This window comes from Hyperolius riggenbachi, chromosome 2 (genome assembly GCF_040937935.1).
Source record: "Hyperolius riggenbachi isolate aHypRig1 chromosome 2, aHypRig1.pri, whole genome shotgun sequence".
NCBI classification, from domain to species: domain Eukaryota; kingdom Metazoa; phylum Chordata; class Amphibia; order Anura; family Hyperoliidae; genus Hyperolius; species Hyperolius riggenbachi.
Genome location: NC_090647.1, coordinates 417,884,623 through 417,909,755, shown reverse-complemented (window position 1 = coordinate 417,909,755; position 25,133 = coordinate 417,884,623). Strand labels below are relative to the sequence as shown.

Here is a 25,133-nt window from a genome sequence, read left to right as displayed (position 1 = left end):
CTGACTTTGGTCGTTTCTAGAACTGGCCGGCCAATGTCAGAAATTCCCAGCATTTTGGATTTTGGCCGACGTAAAATCGGCCAGTTCTAGAAACGGCCGGCCAATTCTAGAATTGGCCGATTTCTAGTTTTGGCCGTAACATATATACTAAATAACATCTATGCTGTAAGTATAAAGCCTGCTGTGTAGCTGTGTCATTAATAGAGATGGTTAATGAGATGGAAATAATTCTGTGTTGATTCTGATTTATGCAAATGTACTTTGCTTATGAAATCAAATAATTTGATATGTTGTTAAAATTTGGTTTGGTGACTACGAAGTAAATGGTACCTGAGAAGGATGAAAGAAAAGTTTTATACATACCTGGGGCTTCCTCCAGCCCCCTGCAGGCTAATCAGCCCCTCGCTGTCCTCCTCCACCACCTGGATCTTCTGCTATGAGTCCTGGTAATTCAGCCAGTCAGCGCAGTCCGGCCGCATGCCCCTTCCACAGCCAGGAGCGTTCTGCACCTGCGCAACAGTGCTGCGCAGGTCTAGTACGCTCCCGGCGACGGAGTGTGTGCATGAGCACTACGTCAGACTGGCTCAAGTACCTGGACTCATAGCAGAAGAGGCGGCGGAGGAGGACAGCGAGGGACTGATTAGCATGAAGGGGACTGGAGGAAGCCCCAGGTATGTATAAAACTTTAATTTCATCTGTCTCAGGTTTACTTTGTTACACAGTAGTACTATACTCTACATATGCACTCGCCACAGAGCTGCAGGGAATCCACTGATAATGTTGTGCACATTGAACACAGAGGTGTTGTCTATCACTCATAAACCTGGTTCAGATTGTGCATGAAGAATGTGTAATAGAGGAAGAATCCCCTCATTCCCCTGCAGAGTACCTGCACATCACTCTTATATGTACTCACAGTCACATTGCCTAGGGCCTGATAGATGTTCAGATGTGTAATAGAGGAAGAATCTCCTCATTCCCCTGCAGAGTACCTGCACATCATTCTTACATGTACCCACAGTCACATTGCCTAGGGCCTGATAGATGTTCTTTGTTCCAGTCTGTACCTTTTACAAGTACTCTTACCAAGGACTAGTTTTAGTCTATGACTAAAGGGAATCAATATGGCAGTCTCCATATCCTTCTCACTTCAGTTGTCTTTTAAAATTCCTAAGCGTTGGCAGTTATTATTATTATTATTGATTTATAAAGCGCCAACATATTCCGTGGCGCTGTACAAAGTAAGAGACGAATTTCATGTTATATACTTTCAATCAACAAGATTGTAATATGCGAATTAGAGGAGTCGGAGTCGAGGAGTCGGAGTCGGTGGAATCCTAAACTGAGGAGTGTAACAAACATGGAAGAGGCAGCTGCGGTGAACAGCGCTACCACCGCAGCTGCCTCGATCTCCCTGCCTAGCGATCTAACCATGCCTCGGGCATCTAGCACGCCGAGGACTGGTCTGTCAGCCGCACATAGGGTTGCATTGTCGCGCGCGCGCACAGACAGGACCTTTATGCGGGGAGGAGGTGCATCAGCTGACCGGCCGGTCGGCTGACGTCAGAGGAGACGCTCGCCGCTCCTCATTGGCTGATGGGAGTGGGCGTGCCTGAGGGGTCTCCTCTGCTTCTTAAGCCTTGCTGAATCACTCGCAACTTGTCTGCTGTTGCGAATACTTCGTGTTAGCGCTCAGACCTTTTGATAGCTTAATCATTTAGCATTAAAAGACTGTTATTTATCTGTGTATGACTCTGGCTCGTTCTGATTACTCTTCCTCTCTGTGATTCTGTACTTCTGCCCATCTGATATTGCTGCCGACCTCTGCCTGTTTAACCTTCTTGTCTCTGCCTTCCGATTTTGTACTGTATCTGTCTGCCTGTTGCCAACTCGATTAGTCTGACCACTCTACTCTCACCAGAGGGCCCTTGACTCTGGTGAGGGGCTCTGTACTGTTAGTACCCACCAGCTCCTCTGGTGAGGTATAGCTAAACCTATCAGTACTACTGTTGCACCAATACACCACTGTGCATTAAAGCTATCACGTGTCTGTTTACTATACTTGCATTATTGGTGATTCTGCAGATCACTATATAATCAGCTATAGTATCTGTATTATTGGTGATACTGCAGATCACCACATAATCAAAAATCTGTATTTGCTGACACCAATCGTTACAAGGAGTCAGAGTCTGAGTCGGTGGATTTTTGTACCAACTCCACAGCCCTGGTATAATGGGCAAACATTTAACATGAAACATGTAAATTACTTTTATGTTCTAATTGTCAGGTAGTTATGAATTACTAGCATAATCTAGACGTTCCATTTATTTTTATTGTTTGGGTTTTTTTGCCACCATATGCAACAACATACGGTTTTGTGTTCAGAATGATTCTTTTGCTGTTCAGAAAATGTAAACTTCCTGTGTCAATGATCTATTTCTTTTTTACCATTCCCAGACATTGTCCTTGATTAACCAATGTCTACTTTTTACATCCCTAAAGGGATGGCTTTTTCACTACTAATACGCTCCTTCATTAGGATCGGTCTGCAAATGTTGTATGTAAATTGATGCAACTTGAAAATGGACCAATTGAATTTTACCTTGGTGGGATACCTTTACGTAATTAGCATATTCCTTCAGCAATTTGGATTTATTTGCATCTCACTGACCATTCTTATTCCTAAATATATCATGCTAACATTCCCTTTTAGCATTTATTGTTTGCAAATCACAGCAATAACATATATATATAAGTGTTTCTTTGTCTTGCCTTTGTCTAACATGTTAGTATACTTAAATCAAAGCAAGATAAGGATTTACAATTATGTCTGCAAACATCCCTGCCACAGACATAGCTAACCAGAGGAGGATTGCTTTATATTCAACAAAAAGGAGTGTCATTTGTTGTACTAAAGTCACATTGTGTATTGTATTATAGACTTTGCACATGATAAGACTATGTACTATGCTGTAATGTGGTTTGGAATTTGAATAAAATATAGTGATGCACAGATAACTGCACTACAAGGATGCACTTGTGTGACAAACTAGCATATATATTGTGTGTCTCTTATATGTTGGGCATTTTACTGGGTTGTTTTTGAGCAGCAAGATTTTTTTCAAAATGTTTTTGTTACTCTCCAGATATGTATTGCCGGATAACAACAAATCAACCAAGCACAAAACTCCCATCATTAAAAAGTCTGTGAACCCTCAATGGAACCACACCTTTTCCTTCACTACCCTACAGCCTAACGACCTGCAGAACATTGGCCTGGAGCTCACAGTGTGGGATAAAGAATCTTTGTCCAGCAATGTTTTCCTTGGTGGGGTCTGCTTAAATTGTGGCAGTGGTAAGTACACAGTTGTTGTTCTTTTTGGCAGCCGAGTAATAAGTAAAACCCGTTGCTGGTTTGCTGTAATCTTAACAAGTTTTAAGGTTTCATAATATGCAGATATACCACCTGAGCAACACTGCTCAGTGTCACCAGTGCCACTGTAGTGAGACCAAGCAGGTCAACTAACTCAGAGGAAAATACAACTGCAGATTACATGACACTAATACTTTGCTACAGAGATCAGTCTATGATACAGAAGAGAAAGTGAGAGCCCACTGCCAAAGTGGGAAGGCTGTGATCCGGATAGGAGAAAACATGCTATGGGTGGGAGGCAATATGCCCAGAAGTGAAGTGGGCATGGCTTATTTTCAAATCCAGTCAAATTTTGGGATGTTCTGGTGCTAAGACAAGACCCATTAGTGAAAGCAGGTAAAGGTGCTAAAGTGTATTGTAATACTGTGTAAATTCACACCAAAGCAGTCCAGTAAGCAGTTACGGCCATCAATGTTAAGTAAAGAAATTGCCGAATGAATATGTTTGTTCAAGAAATGGAAGTAGTGGTTAGCAAATCAAAGCTACTAGCTGCTGATCAGTTAACCACTTAAGGACCAGGGGATATTGCAGTGATCGGTGCTGCGTGGGCTCTACAGCCCGCAGCACCGATCACGTATGTGCCAGGGCGATCAGACTTCCCCCCTTTTTTCCGCACTAGGGGGATGTCCTGCTGGGGGGGGTCTGATCGCCGCCGGCTACCCGCACTTTCCGAGGGGGGCTCTCCAAAGCCCCCCCCCCCCGCGCAGCGCTTTACGCCCTCCCCGGCTTTCCCTCCCTCTTCCTTACCCTGTGAGCGGCGCAGGACGGAGTTCCGTCCTGCCCCGGATAGGATAGGCTTCTGCCTATCAGATGCCGGCGATCCCCGGCCAATCAGAGGCCGGGGATCGCCGATCTACATCACGGCGCTGCTGCGCAGCAGCGCCGTGTGATGTAATCAGCGGGGATTTCTTCCCCGGATGTTTACATTATGCGTGCAAGCTGCGATCGGTGGCTCGCACACTGTTCACGGAGGCAGTCTCCGTAAACTAGCATGGAAAGGTTTCCATGCTATACCACTAACGACCCGCCGACGCCTATCGGCGTTAGGCGGTCGTTAAGTGGTTAACTTTCATCTGTGTTAACTAGTCAGCTGTATACTTGTATTTGTACTAGCCACCATTTCCATATTGCATGTCAATGTACATTTGTATCTTATTCAGTACTATAAGTTGCAATGAATAGACATTAGCTTTCTGTATGTGAGAGCTTTTTTCACAAACCCTACAGTCATGTGCACGAACAAGACTACAGTCATTGAACTTAAGGCCATTGGAGGAAACCCACATATATACCATTAAGAACCCTCTTTCTACAGTTCTCTGGAATTTCCTATTCCATTCCCTCCTCTAATACAGAAAAAAACCTTTCCTTGAAACTTATTTCATCAACCAGCCTATCCATCTGGCCTATCCATCTGTCTTTTAATTTTAAGATAAACTACCCCTGTTAATCAATGGCCTAGCTACAAGCCAAAAGGTCCCAGGGTGGACTTTAGATCCCCCCCCCTTCTACTCTTGGCAGACCCATTGTCTGATATGGTATGCATTATCCCAACAATAAAGCAACAGTTTCTCGCATGCATTGCCTTCTTCTGTTGCCGTATGCTCCAGTAGTGTTGACCTCTGTTGCCCTCCTGCCCTCTTTGGTGCCTACTTCTGTTTCCTCCTTTAATGTACTCTTGTCATCCTCAGTTGCCTCCTGACGTGTCCTTCTTGGTTTATACCTAAGGCCCTCTAAAATGTCTTCCACTATTACCCTCTTAACCACTTGAGGACCAGAGGTTTATACCCCCCGGGTGACAGGCCATTTTTTAGCACTTCACAACTTTAACGGTTTATTCCTTGGTCATACAACTTAGCACCCAACTTAATCTTACCCCTTTTCTTCTCAGAAATAGAGCTTTCTTTTGGTGCTATTTGATTGCTGCTGTGATCTTTATTTTATTTTTTTATAAAAAAAAAAAAAAAAAGACCTAAATTAAAAAAAACAACAAAATACAGATAAGTTAATTGGCTTCCCCCTGAATTATCGCTAGATTAAGATGCATACATTGCATGCTGCATACATAGATATATGGCTATGGCAGGGATTAGATTGTGAGCCCCTCCGAGGGATAGCTAAGTGACAAGGCAATACTCTGTGCAGCGCTATATAAGATGTCAGCGCTATATTGATACATTTTCATCAGTAATTAAAAAAACAGCCTGCCAGCTCCAATCATGGGCTGGCAGGCTGATCATTGGTGCCCGCTTTGTTTACTGACAGGAGCTATATTTAATGAAGCCATATGGCATTGCTGAGACCTGAGAGAGTCACTCTCCCACCACCATCCTGCATTAGGTGGTCGGGAGGTGGTTAAGTATCATCCTCTGTTGCTCTCTTATGTGTCCTCCTTGGTTTCCCTCTTTAGTGCCCCCTTCAAGTACCCCTGAAATTACCCTTTACTCCTGTAGTGTGACAGGTCACCTGAGTCAGCTGATTAGTTATTCAGCATGGTGGACCAGACACCGTGGTCTGTACCAGTACTCCTGTATGATTGTCTCGGATAATAAAGATCTTGCATCTGTATGTAGCTTTTAGATTTTATATTCATTATGGTAAGATTCTCACCTCAGTTATCATGTTTCTATAGGTTTTATTTGGCAATGCAATCCACTAAAGAGCATTAAACCCAGCAGAGAACTTGAGCCTTTGCTGAACTCTCTTTTAATTTCATGGACACTTAATTTGATTGCAGCTGAGTTGCAGACATGTAATCACTCATCTGTAAAGATAGAGATAATGGTAATTGGCCCATGATATGCTTCATCTAACAAAAATAAATGACTGCATTGTTTTGTATTTCAATGGCTCTTTTAGTATTCATTATTGCAGTTTTGCAAAATGTTTTCTGATCTTCATTATGCTTGTTTTATTAAATGAACTAATGAATGAGCTTATATTAATTAAAGCTGCAGTAAATCTTGATGACATTTTGTAGTTTAAAAATAAATTATGATAAATATTGAGCCTTCATTTCCTTGCATTTATTCAAAATGTTGTGTAGTAGTTTAACCCTTTTGCTGCCAAATATTTACTATATGTTGTGCATAGACAGTCAAAGGGTAAATTCACATTGCACCTGGTGCGGTGCACATCATGAAAAATCATACGTTGCCAGAGCAATACAATGCAAACAGTTTAGCACACAGTCCATTGTCTAATGCTCGCACCGTTATACTCAGATTGGCTGCTGCCCATTCATGTGTGAATCACAAGTAATAGCTCAATGCTTTCTGTCGCTGGGAAACCAGGAAATCTGGTCATGTGGTGGCTCAGCCAATGGTAGATTAGATGTTTGGACATCTAGCCGGTCAGTGGGTGGTGTGTAAAGCCATGGATCTAGCTTTTAGAGTGAAATATAAACCAACCCATTATGAGATGGGAGATACATACCTTAACGATTGAGGCAGAGTGTAATGACTACTGAAGAAATAGTAGTGAAGCAGTCGTCAGGTCATATGTTTTTAAACACATTTTGTATGCTAATTTTAAAACATTGAAACTGTGCCATCTAATGGTGGTTTTTGATGATGGGACAAAATTGTGACATATATGCTGACAAAGCGTTTTCTCTCATTTTTTGATAACTCACTATACCTCAAATCCTGTTAAATTTTGGGATGTTCCAAACACTATACCTCATGCCAGCAGATGGCATGCTTAAATCTTTAGAATTACCTGTTATACCTCTCTGTTCCTCCCACTCTCAATGGTTAACTAGACTGTAACTATTTACAAGATAACATTAACACTTACCAAGTTCTAATGCCTGCGATTTAATTTATACAGGTACAAGTTATGGCAATGATGCTGATTGGATGGATGCTCAAGGTGAAGAACAATATTTGTGGCAAAAAATGATGGACAGCCCTGGAACATTGGTGGAAGGAACCCTAATGTTAAGATCCACGATGGCGAAACACAAGAAGGCAACTCAAAAATCCTAAATTCTTCTAGGGAACGGAATGCAAACAGACTGTGTAATCTGTTTTTCTCAGCTGGATTCTCTTGGCTGTTGGCCGGCATTTGTGTGATTTCTGATGAACAGATTACACTCCCCATGGCTTTTAGTACTGTACTGTAATAAAAGGGTTGCTACTGTTCATTTGTATATAAGACTGACAGTGTAGCAAGTTACATTTTGTAAAAACTCTGGTTTGCACAGAACTAGGTTCGCCAATCCTTGTCTGATAATAGCCCTCTGCATATGCAGAAAGCCAGTGACCACATCCACTGTTTCATTTATACGTTAATTAAAAGAATATAAGTTATTAGATAAATCTTTCAGGGAAACAGCACAAAACAGCCAAATACCATGGACTCTACATTTGTATTTGTTATATTGGCTCCCGGAATCATACATAGAAATCCTATAGGAAGTCCATAAACATTAAATCACTGCACAAGCATGCTGCTATGACGTAATTTACTGTCACAAAAATGCCTCTACCTCCCATTGGTCATTACCTGCTATACCCTGTTAACTATGTGGTATGTAAAGAGAATAAAGACATTTTCTTTTAAAGAAGTGGAAAAACCATAACAATACCATCTTTAGACTTGGTACAAATTATGCACACATTTGGCTTAAGATTAAAAAAAATGTATTCTTTCAAAAATCTGTGGAGAAAGAAACAGTTTCCGCTCTGCTAGTTTCTAGATTTTACCTAAAATAAATTAAAACCTTGCATGCACTTTTTACTGTTACAGAAACACTAATTCCTCTCTTAACAATCAGATAGAGATACAAAAACTGTATATTTTAACGTAGGTTATCTGCCATATTTTGTCACTGCCAATGTCAAGATAATTTTTTAGGTGCACAAGTACCCACTAGCATCTAGCACTAATGTAATCAAAAGCACAGAAGCAAGGCACACTCATATGCAGATTTTATACAGAAAATATTTCAATATTTTTTTTATAAATATATAAAATTAACTTTAGATCAGTTATACAGATTTCAATATTTTGAGGATTTTAATTTTGATGTACAGGAAGTGGTAAATGTGTCTGCAAATGATCAGCCCAGGGCTGTGAAACAGGAATGGGGCGTGTCTGGCATTCCTTTCAATGTGAATCCAATGTTTCCACACATAGCAAATTCCCAGGTATTTTTGAAGTGAACATTATAACAACAAGAGACGAAAAATACCATGGAGGAAAATAAATGAGATTTGAACTTATTAAACCTACTGAACATAAAAAAAAAAATTAAGCTGTAAATTGAGATGAAAGGTTAATTTTTATTAAAAATTAAATTGCAAAATGGTTAATCTTATTTTTCTTGCCGTGGGCATTCATTGTAAGAGTGTCAGGACCCTATCAGGTGTTGTTAGATGGGATTGTGCCTACAGCAAAATCTCTTTTTAGCAATCTGAGGTACTGTAACTCTGGGTAGAAAACCCGGTCTTCATCAGCCAGATCCAGACAGTGCAGCTAATGGAAATCAGATGCTTGTTTACAATTGGAATCGTGCCAAGTGGTTCATACCACTCAGAATATGCAACACAGGATTTTATATTTACATTTCTGTTTACATGTATGCACTGTGATAAAGGGTACGAAAAAAGTCCTACTTACTGCAATTAAAGAACCTCCCTCCCCCACCATACATAATGGCCACTCAAGGAAACATCAGGCAAAACAAACAAAATGATCTTTACTAACCCGAGGCTTCCTTCAGCCCCTGACAGCCGCTATGTCCCCCGCCGCAGCTCCGGGGTCCCGGGATCCACTCAGCTGCGGATGCTGACCTTGCCAGGTCGGCATCGAATGCGCGAGTGCCGCTGTGAATCACGCTTATGTGGTCTGGAACGTTCTGCGCGATGGAGTGGATTCCTGGACCCTGGAGCTGCGGCGAGGGGTATAGCGGCTGCCAGGGGCTTGGAAGAAGCCCCGGGTAAGTAGAGCTCATTTTGTTTGTTTTCTCTGATGGTTCCTCTAAAGAACAACTATCAAAGAAACAGTTTTTTCTGTAAACCCCACATACCTATAGAGATTTCAGCCAGTAACGCTACAATGCTTTTCAGAAGTCTCTCAGCACAGCCTGTGGGAAAAAAATGCTTTGTTTATAAGCTGTAAGAATTTGTATCTGCATCGGGGGGGGGGGGGGGGCAGAACTATACTATGTAGCTAGGCTACACTTCTCCCTGGCTGTAAACTGTTTACACTGCTGAAAGAGAGAGAGAGAGAGAGAGACAGGGGCAGGCACACAGCTGAAGCTGGTGATTGTTTACACACTTTGAAGGTATATTTCTGCTTTCTATCATTCTGAATTCATTTTACTCACAGTATTATTGCTAGTGAGGGCTGTTTCTGTATGCTGGATGTGCTGGACACAGCCCTCCATAATAATGCCCGCAGTAAGAACTCGTTTTTTTTTTTCTTCAAATGAAAAGATGAAAAAAAGCCTTTGTATTGCTATTTGCTAGTAATTGCTGGAAATATATGTGGCATTTAGAATTTTAGCTACCTTTGATAGTTGTCCTTTAATTGCACCTAACTTACCAGTCCCAGCACTGTGTCTCTTCTTCCGCACACAACTTGCTCTATGCTGCATACCCAGCTCCTGATCATGTGATATACATTGGGAGCATAAAGCAATCAGAGCTAACGACCAACAGTGAGGCTTGGGAGGTGAAAAGCCGAAGGCCAACGTTATCTTTTACAGAAGAAGTCACATTATTTCAGCTGCATGCATCTCTCTGGACCTGTTTTTGTCTTTTACATTCAGTTTTCACTGCAGGTAACTAACCTCTGACAGGTTTATTTTCTATCATATGCCCATATTCATTGCCAAGGTTTGTAACATGTATTTTAAGTTTATAAAAATGCATTTTCCTGCAAAACAATACATGTGCTAACGTGTTGCCATGCAGTGTGCTACTGCACGTTGTTGACGTGGCTTTATTGCAAATGTGAATAAAAACAAAAAACAAAACTATGATACGCAGTTTAATATGCTTCAAACAGGGACTTGCATCCTTTACTTAATTTCTGTGATATATTATAATGTAATATATGTAATAATTCTGCATAGCTTGTAATTAAAGGGACTCAGAGCAGTGCATAAACTATGGAAAGATGCATATCATTTTAAAGCTCTCTTTCTCCTCTTTCCAATTATATATAAACTGCCGCCCTACGCCTTTTAGTGCTGCTGAATGGAGCTGCTGACTTTGAGAAAAAGTCTCCCTGTGTAATACAATGTAACTATGGAAAGATGGATATCATTTTAAAGCTCCCTTTCTCCTCTTTCTGGCGACACACATAAACCGCCACCCTAAGCCTTTTAGTTTTCTCTATTTTCGCAATGGAAATCGCGGCCGTGGCAATTTCGAGCGCGAAAATAGCGAAAACTAAAAGGCTTAGGGCGGCGGTTTATATATCATTGGAAAAAGGAGAAAGAGAGCTTTAAAATGATATGCATCTTTCCATAGTTTCTGCACTGCTCGGTGTCCCTTTAATGTAAGTGTATGTTTGCTGTCTTTTTATGAGGAAAAAGTACAAACAAAAATGTTGAGAAAAAAGTGAAATATACCGGTATCATTACTGTACTGTATAGGATCCAGACTGTTCCACCACTGGCACCAGTTATCCCACCCACTTTTAAACAGTGATTTTTATAGTGGAAGAGGATAGACAATGACAGTATATTCAATATGTCTTTATTCTCTGAAGCACTTTGTAGAACAGTGTAAATGGATGCTGTATCTCTCCTGCAGAATAGTTGAACTGATGATAGGAAGCTGGTTTGTATTAAAGGACTGCAGAATGTCTACCTAAAACATGTTGTTTCAGGGCCGTCATTAGAAATTTTGGGGCCCCTCACACATCAACAAGCCTGGACCCCCCCTCCCTGGGCCCACCCACTGGTTTCTGTGCCCGTCCACTAGCCACCCGAGTGCCCCTGTGCGAAGTGCGCTGTGACGAAAAATGTGCATGGCTCAGACACTGAAGATAACGGCATGCACAGCGTGATGCGGCAAAAAGTGGGCGTGACCATAGCATGTTGTGGGTGGAGCCAAATACTAGCAAAATACAGGTAGTGTCCAGTTAACAAATGAGATAGGGACTTGTAGGTCCGTTCTTATCCTTTATCCTTTCTCTTTTGTCCTCCTCTTTTCTTCCTGTGCCTCTTTTGTCCCCCTGTCTCACCTCAGTTTGTGCCTCTTTTGTGTCCCTCTGTGTGACCTCATGGTCCCGTCTCATCTCTTTTCTCAATGTGCCTCTTTTGTCCGCCTCTGTTCCCCCTGTGCTTCTTTTATCCCCCTGTGTTATCTCTTGTCCTCTTCTGTCTCAGCTCATCCCCCTGCCCTAGCCAGGTATAGGTGCCCCCGGTATAGGTATCCAGGCATAGGTGCCCCCAGTATAAGTAGCCAGCTGTAGGTGGTGCCCCGGTATAGGTAGCCTGGTATAGTTTCCCCCAGTATAGGTAGCCTGGTATGGATGGTGCACCAGTATAGGTTAGCCAGGTACAGGTGCTCCCAGTATAGGTTGCAAGCTATAGGCGCCCCAGTATAAGTAGTCAAGTATAGGGGGTGCCCCAGTATAGGTAGCCAGGTATAGGTGGTGCCCCAGAGTAGGTAGCTAGGTATAGGTGGTTCCAGCCCCAGTATAGATAGCCAGGTATAGGTGGTGGCCCAGTATGCTAGTTAGTGAGCCACAGGCCCGCAGCCAGCCCTTCCAGCGCTTTTGGGGGGTCCAGGGACCCCAGAAGCCCGGTGCCCCTCACTGCAGTGTCAGTTGCCCCCCCCTGATGGCTGCCCTGTTTATGAACACTGCCATTCTGAACTCCTGGATCAATCTGTCCTGCTCACTTGATTCCCTTGTTTTATTGATTGTTTAGCACAACCAACGTTGATTTATATAGTTAAGCTTGTGATGCAGCCTGTTCGCTTACAAAGGTCTAGTTCACAGGATTCCCATACCTGGTATGTCTCTAGCTAGAATATGTCTATATAGCACTAACTAAAGAATTATTATTTTTATTTATATAGTGCCAACACCTTCTGTAGTGCTGTACAATGTACAAAAACAACAATGGGGAGCAGAGATACATAGATACATGAGCAGCTCAACATACTATACAATCTGGACAACTAGTGATACAAGTATATATATATATATATATATACATATATATATATATATATATATATATATATATATATATATATATATATAAAACTGATGTGTAGTTTGAAAAACATCACCAATACTGATGATTCATTTTATAAAATGCACAGAACAGGAAACAGAGGGAGAGGTCCCTGCCCTTGCCCTCGCGGGCTTACAATGTAGAGATTAAAGATTTAACCTTAACTGAATCTAAAGAATGAACAATGCTGAATTATTAGGGCCCTTCCACACATTGGCCTGCGATCGCGATTTTCACTTCTTTTTAAAGGGACGTTTAAGCCAGGAATAAAAAATCAGTTTTACTTTCCTGAGTCTTCTACCAGCCCCTCCTGTGCCCTCACAGTCACTCACGGAGCCTCCGGTCCCCCGCCACCAGCTAGTTTAGTTTTTTCGCTGACAGGGAGTCAGCGGGCCTTCTCTGTACAGGGCACAGTGATTACTGTGTTATGCTATTAATCATGGTGACCTTGAGATTGGCAAAATGCATGCGCTTCGAAAATCAGCAGTGTGTGAGGGCTCTAAGAAACGGGAATATGCCGGATAACTATTGGCTCATTGGACATACCAAGTATCCTAAAACTTTCCCATTCCAAAATATTATCGATGAAATACTTTATACTACTAATGCAAATATTTACTGTTCTTTGGTATGGTGATACGGGACTCTAGTGAACACCTTCTAGGATAAAGAGGGAAGAGCTTTTTGTATTGTACTTCTGTTCTTCATTGAGACTTCCTGTGTAGCTAGCTGTCACATTGTGGACATGACGTAAGTGGGAATATGTCTGGTGGAGACAGCAGATGAAAAAGCAGGTGAAGCAGGAAAAAACAAAACAAAAAGAATGCAGAAACTTGAGGCTTGGTTCACACTTTCTGCCTGGAATGGCAGTGTATCCATATAGTGCAGACATGCAGTACTGCTCCGAGGGCCACTGCAGTGTCTGCTGCACTCAGGAGTGTTGGCATGACATTCTGTTGTATGAATGGCAACACATATGCTGTGTTAAAAAAATCATACCTGTCAGGTTTGTGTGCTGTGATAACAGTGGACATAACTGGACACATTCGACATGTATGAAGGGATCCACACAGCCCCTTTCCCTTTCATTGTGTTCATTGCTCCACTGCTGTCCACTCTGGTAATTGGAAACAGTCTAACCGCAGACCCAAGACAAGACAAGACAAATAACATTTATATCGCGCTTTTCTCCTGGCGGACTCAAAGCGCCAGAGCAGCAGCCACTAGGGCGCGCTCTATAGGCAGTAGCAGTGTTAGGGAGACTTGCCTAAGGTCTCCTACTGAATAGGTGTTGGCTTACTGAACAGGCAGAGCCGAGATTCGAACCCTGGTCTCCTGTGTCAGAGGTAGAGCACTTAACCATTACACCATCCAGCCACTGCCCAGACGTGTACTGAGCTGGTTCATGCTATGCATTATACTCTCTATTGTATCAAGGATCAGCTAGTGTGAACAAGGCCTAAAACTTTTTGTCAGGATTTGTACTGCTGGCTGTGCCATTATTAAAGCACACCTGAACTGAAAGGGATGTGGGGGCTGACAAATGTATTTCCTTTTAAACAATTCAAATTGCCTGCTTGTCCTGCTGATCCTCTCTGCCTCCAATACTTTTAGCCACAGACCCTTGAACAAGCATGCCGATCAGATGTTTCTGACTGAAATCTGACTAGATTAGCCGCATGCTTGTTTCAGGAGTTTTATTCAGACACTACTGCAGCTAAAGGACAGGACTGCCAGGCAACTGGTATTGTTTAAACGGAAATAAATATAAATAAATAAAAGGAAATACAAATGGCAGCCTCCATATTCCTCTCACTTCAGGTGTACTTTAAGAGTTCCTTTCACTTCCGTTGGTAGGGAACCTTTAAGTGAGAGGTATACAGAAGCTGCCATTTTCTTTTACTATTAAACAATGCCAGTTGCCTGACATCTTTGCTGATGCTCTGCCTGCAATACTATAAGTCACAGAATTAGTATGCAGATCAGATTCTTTGACTCTGGTTTGATGCCACTGGTTGCATGCTTGTTTCAGGTAAGTTCAGCATGACAGCCAGGCGACTGACAATGTTTATTAAAGAATGAAGAGGGCAGCCACCATATACCTCTCACTTCAGGTACCCTTAAAGTGTACACAAACAGGAAATACAAACCTAGTAGAGGGTCTTACTTTTATGGCTGGCGTACTACTTCAGCATAATCGGTTAACAGAATAAAAGAATAGAGGTACTACATTGAAATTAGGGTTTATAATTACTGAATGGTCCATTTAAGCAGGTATATGATGTGTACATGTGATATTCCAAAAGCCTTCTAGTTTAGAGATTTATTTTTAATTAAATTATGACAACATTCCTGAAGGCATAATATTTGATGTCCATTCTAATTTTTTTTAGCTAATTTTGTATACCAGATTACAGATAGAAAAATTGATCTGTGGTAATGCTTTATGAAAGCATTACATAGGTCCAAGTGATATCTATATGTATATAGACTATTTTATATGACCAGCACTCACTGCAAAAAGATTCAAAACAAACTTGCAGTTTTATTCAAAATACAAAAAAGCAAAGCTTGCATGTAGTGAGTCTAGTGACAAGACAACGCTGTATAAACTGGGAATAATTGTAGAATTCAGTCTATAGGACATCGATAAGGCTAGGTTCACAGTGGGTGTTGCATTCCCTGTAACAGCAAGGTAGGCGGTGCCACATACAAGACAAGACACAGAACATTTACATTGTGCTTTTATCCTGGCGGACTGAAAGTGTCAGTGCTGCAGCCACTAGGGCACACTCTGTAGGTAGTAGCAGTGTTAGAGAGTCTTGCTCAAGGTCTCCTAACTGACTAGGCGCTGGCTTACTGAACAGGAAGAACCGTAATTCAAACCCAGGTCTCCTGTGTCAGAGGCAGAGCCCTTAACCAGTACACTATCCAGACACTGCAGTGCAGCATAGTCAATGAAAAGTATGTTTCACTGTTACTGTTAAAGAGAACCCGAGGTGTGTTTAAAAAATGTTATCTGCATACAGAGGCTGGATCTGCCTATACAGCCCAGTCTCTGTTGCTATCCCAAACCCCACTAAGGTCCCCCTGCACTCTGCAATCCCTCATAAATCACAGCCGTGCTGTGAGGCTGTGTTTACATCTGTAGTGTCAGTCTCAGCTGCTCCCCCTCCTCCTGCATAGCTCTGGTCCCTGCCCCCGTCCCTTCCCTCCAATCAGCAGGGAGGGAAGTATGCAGGCGGGGACTGGAGTTCTGCAGGAGGCGGGGAGAGCAGCAGACTGACACTATAGAGATAAACACAGCCAGCTCTGACAAGCTGTTTGTCAGCAGCGTGGCTGTGATTTATGAGGGATTGCAGAGTGCAGGGGGACCTTAGGGGGGTTTGGGATAGCAACAGAGGCTGGGCTGTATAGGCAGATCCAGCCTCTGTATGCAAATAATATTCTTCAAACCCACTTCGGGTTCTCTTTAACCCACTACATGCAGTGCATTATGATGCCACACGCACCCATCAAACTGTGTAATGTTGCATAGGTGGTGCTTTGCAGTGCAGCAACATGGCGTTACACAGCAGGCGTTATGCTGCTCCACAACGCACCACTGTGAATGTAGCCTGAGCAGTCTGCCTTTGAAACACTCAGCACCAATGAAACAAGAGGAATGAGCAACCAATCACTGCAGTGAGAATGCCAAATGGCAGTTGCATTTTATGTGTGTATGTGCTGTAAAGGAAATGTCCGAAGGATGAAAGAAAAAGAGATCTACTTACCTGGGGCTTTTCACCAGCCCCTGGCAGCCGGGACTCCCTCCATTGGAGATGCCGACCTTGCCAGGTTTATAATTATTCCCAGCCTATATAGCTTTGTCACCACATGCAATTTTTTTTAATGTATTTTGAATAAAACTAGAAGTATCAACAGAGTCAGTTTGCAACGATTGTTGGTCAACTCAACCGGTATAGGGACTGCATTATCTGCTTGTGTTCTGGCAGATTGACTGTTTTGCACTGAAGTATATTTATCAGAGCGCTGCAAAAAACAAAATAGTTTATAATAAAATTAAAAATGTATAATATGAAATAGTCTAAGCATTTCAGAAAGACAGGTATATTGTTTTATATTGAGGCGGTAGAAACAATTTTCAATGTACAGAATATTTATTGTATACAATGTATGGAAAATAAATTGTGCAGTCATTTTAAAGGATTACTAAATTATAAGCATAAGGGCCCATATGCAATTAATTTTTTCACCTGAGTTATCTCCTAGGAGATAATTTTCATCTTCTCTTTTAACTAAATTTTCAGCATTTTAGAATTGAAAAAGTACCCAAAAGTTGTTAAAAAAAAGTACTATCAAATTTATTTTGGTTATGTTTTTGCTTGCTGGTGGCTGAAAAACGCATTTTATGACAAGTTGTGAAAATATCACCTATGAGAAAACTGTGGTGAAAAAGTGAATTGCATATGGCCTAAGGTTTCTTACAACAATGAACTGTTTCTGATCTTTAAACAAATTAATCAATCATTAAATATGTTTTTTTTATCATTTTCATTTAACATTGATAATCAGCATTCAAGTCACCCATTTAAAAAGTAAGCATTCCGTTACATTTTTGGAGTGTTTTCAAACACTTATTGTGTGGAATATCAGAAATTGCAATTCACAAAGTGTTGTGCATTGCGTATAAATCATTTTTGCTTTATGCATTTTTGTATTACCTGGCTTTCTGAGTTTACAATGCCGATTTCCTGTGCGCATTTCATATGCAGCTTAGTTATATTGAATAAGAGTATGCGCTCTATCCCAACTCTTGCTCATCCCAACATCACTGTAGGAATTAGTCAATGAGAAGCTGGAAGGAATCACCAGACAGCTAGTCTTGGTGAGCTCAAAGCTGACCCCTGCCCACCTCCTTCTTGTTTTCCACAGGAGGGAGCAAAGAGATGAAATGAAAGGGGTCAGGTGACAGCTCTGTGCAGAAGAGAAAATTCCCACTCTGCTGGCAGCTTAACCCTTTGCACACAGATCTCTGGGTCATGTGACTGACTCAGTTCTCTCTCTGGAACGGCTGCATACATGATAACAATTCTGAAAGTGATGGTATAGTCCCCTATTCATTTGGGAGGGTGAACTAGTATACTGTATATACACATGCTTACTACTTCATTTGCATATGTCTTAGCAGCACAATTCTATAGATGTACAGTATTTTGCTTTTCTAGAAATGAGATAGCCATAATCCTCTTAGGCTTAGAATGATGTGTCCTAAAATTGACTGTTTGTTATTTTACAAAACTTCTTTGAATGAGAATGCTGAAGTTGAATTTGATTGTAGCTCTATGAAAATTATAAATATTGTTTTCTTGAATAAAATATTACTTTTGAAATGTACTGGTTTCCATCATTGCAGAGTTCAAATCCCTAAAAACGGGATTTGAAAAGTATGTGTTTTGCTATTTAAGGGCCATTTTCCACTAGCTGCGATTTGGATGCTGAATCTCAAAATCGCAAATCGCTAGTGATTTTTAAATCGCTATGGTTTGCATAATAACATAGGAATCGCTGTAGGTATTTTCCACTACCACAATTTGTTTTTTCCTAAAGCTCAATCGCGCCACGGAGCGATTTTTTGATGCAATTTTGCTATGCAGTGCATTGCAAAATCGCAATCGCCTGGAAAAATTAGGACTTTGCTGAATCGCAATCGCTAACGTTTAGCGCAAATGCTAGCGATTGCTAGTGGAAAAGAGCCCTAAGGGCATATTGAAGGGTATACTGAGGAAAGAATTTAAGATATACAGAAAGATAAAATGTTCTCAAAACTTACAGCTGAAAAGTATTGCAAGATTATCACAAATCGGTCAAACTAGTTGCAATTGAAATGTAAAATGTATTCTGAAAACAGTCCATGTTCTTCCTAAAATCGAGTCTATAGAGCTGTATCATGGACAGATGAGGGGGGCACAACAGTGCACTCTGTGGGGCAGAGGGATTTCCATTGTAAAAAGCAGTAGTAACCTGACATATTTTGCAAAACTTTATCCCATACTATTCAAAAAATATATATACAGTAAATTGGCCATAGTTGGAAATGAACAATGAGATGTTACTTTTCTGGCTTGGCATTGAGCAAATTTAATGCAGTTGCTGCAGATTTGGATCGGCCAAATTCCAAACTACATACAAAGTTGAAACAAAATGTGCATCAACTGAAAATGTACTGTTCTCTATTTGTAGGAAGGCATTAGCGGGGTTCACAAAAAACAACAACACCTGTTTAGAACTGTATAACAACAGCCGTTCCTTACATTTCTCACAGTAGTTAATTACTATGTACCTAAAACAGGATGCAAAGAAGTTTCTGCTGGTCCCAGTTAATGGGCCCATTTCCCCTGATTTTGAACAGAAAGTATATGCACTCCTCTGGACCTTCACAAGAGTGCATATCAAAACGTTTTTAAAAGAGAAACTGTATTTTGCAAAAATAAAACATTTGCAAATATCAAATACCATCACTACTATTCCTGACTTTAGAGCTTCACACTGACATCATGGTGGTGCCCTAGTGACCCTGATTTTCACTAAGATCCAGAATAAACAAGCACAGTCTTTCACTTGCAATGGCACATTTTCATGGCCTGTACATGAACTGCAATGACACCTGCACACGGTATGCCTCAGCCATGTACACGGATCCACGGCACCTAAAGGTGTCATAGATAATTTCAGTTTTATTTTCACTTTATGACTTGAATAGTGTGGACCATCTCACAACATATACAGGATCTTCTCAAAAAATTAGCATATTGTAATAAAGTTCATTATTTTCTGTAATGTACTGATAAACATTAGACTTTCATATATTTTAGATTCAAATACACACAACTGAAGTAGTTCAAGCCTTTTATTGTTTTAATATTGATGATTTTGGCATACAGTTCATGAAAACCCCAAATTCCTATCTCAAAAAATTAGCATATTTCATCCGACCAATAAAAGAAAAGTGTTTTTAAAACAAAAAAAGTCAACCTTCACATAATTATGTTCAGTTATGCACTCAATACTTGGTCGGGAATCCCTTTGCAGAAATGACTGCTTCAATGCGGCGTGGCATGGAGGCAATCAGCCTGTGGCACTGCTCAGGTGTTATGGAGGCCCAGGATGCTTCGATAGCGGCCTTAAGCTCACCCAGAGTGTTGGGTCTTGCGTCTCTCAACTTTCTCTTCACAATATCCCACAGATTCTCTATGGGGTTCAGGTCAGGAGAGTTGGCACGCCAATTGAGCACAGTAATACCATGGTCAGTAAACCATTTACCAGTGGTTTTGGCACTGTGAGCAGGTGCCAGGTCATGCTGAAAAATGAAATCTTCATCTCCATAAAGCTTTTCAGCGGATGGAAGCATGAAGTGCTCCAAAATCTCCTGATAGCTATCTGCATTGACCCTGCCCTTGATAAAACACAGTGGACCAACACCAGCAGCAGACATGGCACCCCAGACCATCACTGACTGTGGGTACTTGACACTGGACTTCAGGCATTTTGGCATTTCCCTCTCCCCAGTCTTCCTCCAGACTCTGGCACATTGATTTCCGAATGACATGTAAAAGTTGCTTTCATCCGAAAAAAGTACTTTGGACCACTGAGCAACAGTCCAGTGCTGCTTCTCTGTAGCCCAGGTCAGGCACTTCTGTCGCTGTTTCTGGTTCAAAAGTGGGTTCATGCTTCCATCTGCTGAAAAGCTTTATGGAGATGAAGATTTCATTTTTCAGCACGACCTGGCACCTGCTCACAGTGCCAAAACCACTGGTAAATGGTTTACTGACCATGGTATTACTGTGCTCAATTGGCGTGCCAACTCTCCTGACCTGAACCCCATAGAGAATCTGTGGGATATTGTGAAGAGAAAGTTGAGAGACGCAAGACCCAACACTCTGGGTGAGCTTAAGGCCGCTATCGAAGCATCCTGGGCCTCCATAACACCTGAGCAGTGCCACAGGCTGATTGCCTCCATGCCACGCCGCATTGAAGCAGTCATTTCTGCAAAAGGATTCCCAACCAAGTATTGAGTGCATTAACAGAACATAATTATGTGAAGGTTGACTTTTTTTTTGTTTTAAAAACACTTTTCTTTTATTGGTCGGATGAAATATGCTAATTTTTTGAGATAGGAATTTGGGGTTTTCATGAGCTGTATGCCCAAATCATCCATATTAAAACAATAAAAGGCTTTAACTACTTCAGTTGAGTGTATTTGAATCTAAAATATATGAAAGTCTAATGTTTATCAGTACATTACAGAAAATAATAAACTTTGTCACAATATGCTAATTTTTTGAGAAGATCCTGTAAATGAGCCAGACTTGGTGCACTGAGGAGTACAACACCCCTGCTGCTGCTGATTGTGACCAAAACACTATTGTCACCTGACTCAAAAATAAGGTTGTATCATTCAATAACACCACATTAAGTCTTAAGGAACCACCCAAACCGTTTCATCAAATTATTTATACTTTTTCACAGTTGTTCTCAAAGACACATAAAAAAGCCATTTTTTCATGATAGTGGTTCAATTTCCCTGCCTTGGGGTTAGTATGAGGCACCCAAGTTGAAAAATGATCAAACAGATGTTCTGCATTGTTTTAAGCCATTTCTTTAAATCTCATATTATTTCATTCAAAACGATCATTATGATTTTAGTGATTATATATTAACCTACAAAATCTTGTTTTAGAGAGATAGAGCACCTTTACACTGAAACGTTGTGGTGCATTGCATCGGACAAAATAACACATGGCAAATGGGAGGCAATTATATTGTAATAGTATGTTCACATTGGCGTGTTAGCAAAATATGTTAGGATAACACGAGGGATGCTGTGTGGTACCAGACAATGTGCACATTTACAGTTGCAGGGAAGCATACTGTCTATGAACTGTACACTGTACAGTGCGAATGGCATCACATGAGTACTGTGCAATGCAACTTTCCCCACTGTTGCAGTGCGATTTTGTTTTCACAGGGTACGCAACACCATAGGGTAAAGCTAGCCTTATGGTTTTCCTTCAGCACATAGCTATATTTTTGTTTTTTTTAACAAACAAATACATTGTTTTCATAATGCAATCTACAACGATACATCTGCAAAATATTTTATTAATAAACTTTTTTGTAATATTATACATGATATAAAAATGTGTCCCAAAATTGTACAAAGATTTAAAATGTAAAACAACTTGTTTAATTTTCTTGAAGAACTGTACATAAAGCATTAGGTAGCATCACTTAAATGCTATACAGATAAGGCTGTGTGGCCAGAGAGAAACTGCATAAGGACAGACGTCCATCATATAACAGCAGATCTGTTCATTTGAAAACAATAAGGTTGCATTTGGTTTCAAAATTAAAACTCCCTTTTTCATTCTAAACGTTTTTGCTAAATAAGTTACATATTCAGTTTATTAAAACATATATTACTGAGACTGAAAACATATATTATTTGTCTTTTATTTATGTATAGTTGGCTATTCAGATTAAGGCTTTTCAGGCACTCCCCGTGACAGAGGTAATTATGTCTTTATGATGGACACCTGTCTTAAAGGGACACCTAATTTGCAGCCATTTTAACAGATTGTCCATCAAAAGACAGTTGGCAACCCTGATCTGTTATTTGACCTTGAGAACTGCATACATTTGTATTTACTTTCATTGCTGTTTACACAACTTCCTCCTGTATGGCTGCTGCAAATTTAGCATCAGTCATCCTGTCATTTCTAACAGCTGCAAGCATAAAGCTTCATAAGGTTCAATGGAATGACCAAGGTGAGACATTCTCGTGACTGCTGCAGTTTTTAAATACATGTATATCACTGTTATACTGTATATATATATATATATATATATATATATATATATATATATATGGGTCCCTGAAGAATTAAGGTGAATTTCCCAAGGTCCCTATTTAAAAGAAGTCTAAACTGAGAGGAATATGAAGGATGTTATTTTATTTCCCTTCATTAATAAATGTAATTTGGCTGGTTGCCATCCGTATACTTTGGCTTCAGTAGTTTCTGAGTCACATGCCTGGACCATGCTTGCAGCCAGTAGAATCAGCTGATCTGCACTCTGGTTCTGATTCAGTGAATCCAAACGTATAAAAAGCAAGTCAGACAGAAAAATTGCACCTTTAGTAGGGAATAACGAATAGTTACTTTTTTATCCTCCATCTCAGTTTAGGCTTTCTAATAGCAGCAGTGACTGGTTACAAACAATGAGAAATCTGACAGGTCCACTTTATCTAAATACATAAGATTGCCCAAAATTATCTTTTGTGATTGTTTCAAGCACATTTTTTCTAAAAAAAAAAACTACAGGTGTCCCCCAATGTCCTCTGAGAACATTTTAAAAACATGCTTGAAAACTATGCCCTGCAGCATGGGTGGCAGGAAATGTGTGCTCCTGGGATGCCATGGAAGTTTGGGTGCCGCCATAGGGGGAAATGTGGTGACCTCTGACCTGAGGAACACAATAAAATAGCGGGCACCAGGGCCATCCAATATGCATAATGGGGCTACAAATAACCGATGTTTGCATAGTGCCCGCTATTTACAGTTTGCATGGTGGTTGGCCCCAGCGCCTGCTCACTGGGTACAGTGAAAAATGGCGCGGGTGAAAAAATGGTGCATGGTGCCGCCGATAAAGTGCATTAAAGCGCTATTTATTGTTTTAAGCCATACCTTTAAATCTCATGTTATTTCATTCAAAACGATCTTTATGGTTTTAGTGATTATATATGAACCTGCAAAATCTTGTTTTAGAGAGATATCGAGCACATTTTTAGCACAAACACAGGTAAAAATGGCGCACAAGGCAGCCGTGAAAGTGCATTAAAACGGTATTTATCGTTTTATGTATGCTGTATGCATGGCTCGGTGTTCCATTGTGTTACCTGTCAGGCCGCAGTGCATGCTGCCTATCCCGCTGTACAGCTCCAGCACCCGCAGCACTGCCATCCCGCCTCCTCCTTCTCCTCCATCCTGTCCCTGCCCAGCCCATCCCCCGGCTCTCCTCCACTCTACACGGACCTGTTGCCGGTTCCTCTGCCTGCCTGTCTTGGCTCTGCAGAGTCTCGCAGGGTTCCCGCATTCCTGTTGGTTCATTATTATAGCTTCTATTGCCCAGCCAAAGGCTTAACATACAATTAGGTACAATGTTACCACTTTCATTTATTACTGAGAGAGCTGATGGAAGCGTGATTAAATATTGTTTATCATTAAAAGTTTCCGTACGCTTTATTAAACGATAATAACCGTTTTAACATGGAATGGCAGTAAAGCATAAATAGCACTTATATAGTTTATATAAATTACCGAACGAGCAGGAAACACTAAATAGTATTGGTATCGTTTATGACATTTACCGCAACATTTTTTACACTTATGCATTGCAATGGGCCATGCGCCATTTTTTAACCCTGACAACGCTAAATAGTTATATAATGTAGCTTAATGCGGCGCCATTTTTATACTCTTTATCTAGTCCGCCCTCACTTACCTTCCCTTCTTTCTCCATTGTGCAGTACATTCTACTCTACTCTAGCTGAAAGCAGAACAACATGTTGGTTTGGCAATCATTTCAATCAAAACTGCCATCTGAAACTATACGTAAAATCATTTCAGTGTACAAGATTTATAGTGTGCATGGGCCTTTAAGCATTTAGTTTTGCTAGCTTTCAAAAGAAGTAGTGATCATTGGCTTCCTAAGGGATATAAAGCACAAAAACATTTACAAAAAACGTTCATGATAATCTGTACATCAGGAACATGGTGTATGCAGCAACATGACTACTCAGTATATCCATCAAATGTGTCCATCAGTTACAGGCGTGTCCAACTTCAGCTTGAAACTTCATCTCGTCTCTCCGCATTGGGAAGGTATCAATTAGTGTAAAGAGGTCTGAGTTGTTAATAGGCATCGTGTACCGCTCCTTGTCTACCCCATGCTTGTCCAAAACCACCATCTGATACCGGTTTTCAGGGATTCGTATAAGTAATCTATGGACAAGAGATAACACACGAGTTACAAGCAATGTTTCTAGGGTGATTCTGATAGGGATGCTTCTACTGGTCACCTTTTCTGTTCCGGAACATAGACAAAAATGTCCAGTTCAAGCAACGCCATTTGTCTCCTTGAATTACAAGCCACAAAGTCAAAGAAGAAAATTGCAGGGGCACCTCTTGTGTTCTATATAACCGGGGGGGGGGGGGGGGGGGGGAGGGAAGAACATTCCAGAGCTAATGGAGCTATTGTGTTTCCTGTGCAGGTGCAAAGAAAACGAGCAAAAGTAGAGCAACTGCTCAGAGCAATCTATTAGAATGGATTATAGAAATACGAGTTAAATATTGAACAGAAAACTATTCTGTTTTGCAAATGTTTTGTTCTTTTACTGGACTTGGCCATTAACCGGATGATGACAGCAATACA

The 25,133-nt window shown here is 40.9% G+C and overlaps 2 protein-coding genes across 7 annotated transcripts in view; one reads left to right on the top strand and one right to left on the bottom strand.

The window, feature by feature from the left end:
- The window catches only part of SYTL5 (synaptotagmin like 5), a 331,232-nt gene extending 321,634 nt beyond the window's left edge, over window positions 1-9,598 (top strand). For all 5 annotated transcript variants that reach the window (XM_068269884.1, XM_068269887.1, XM_068269886.1 and 2 more), the window contains 2 exons: window positions 3,150-3,358; window positions 7,268-9,598. In XM_068269884.1, the coding sequence (XP_068125985.1) occupies window positions 3,150-3,358; window positions 7,268-7,425 (367 nt within the window). In that variant the 3' untranslated portion in view covers window positions 7,426-9,598. The remainder of the gene's footprint in view (window positions 1-3,149; window positions 3,359-7,267) is intronic.
- A 12,187-nt stretch (window positions 9,599-21,785) lies between these two features.
- The window catches only part of SRPX (sushi repeat containing protein X-linked), a 196,877-nt gene continuing 193,529 nt past the window's right edge, over window positions 21,786-25,133 (bottom strand). For both annotated transcript variants that reach the window (XM_068269881.1, XM_068269882.1), the window contains one exon: window positions 21,786-24,703. In XM_068269881.1, the coding sequence (XP_068125982.1) occupies window positions 24,523-24,703 (181 nt within the window). In that variant the 3' untranslated portion in view covers window positions 21,786-24,522. The remainder of the gene's footprint in view (window positions 24,704-25,133) is intronic.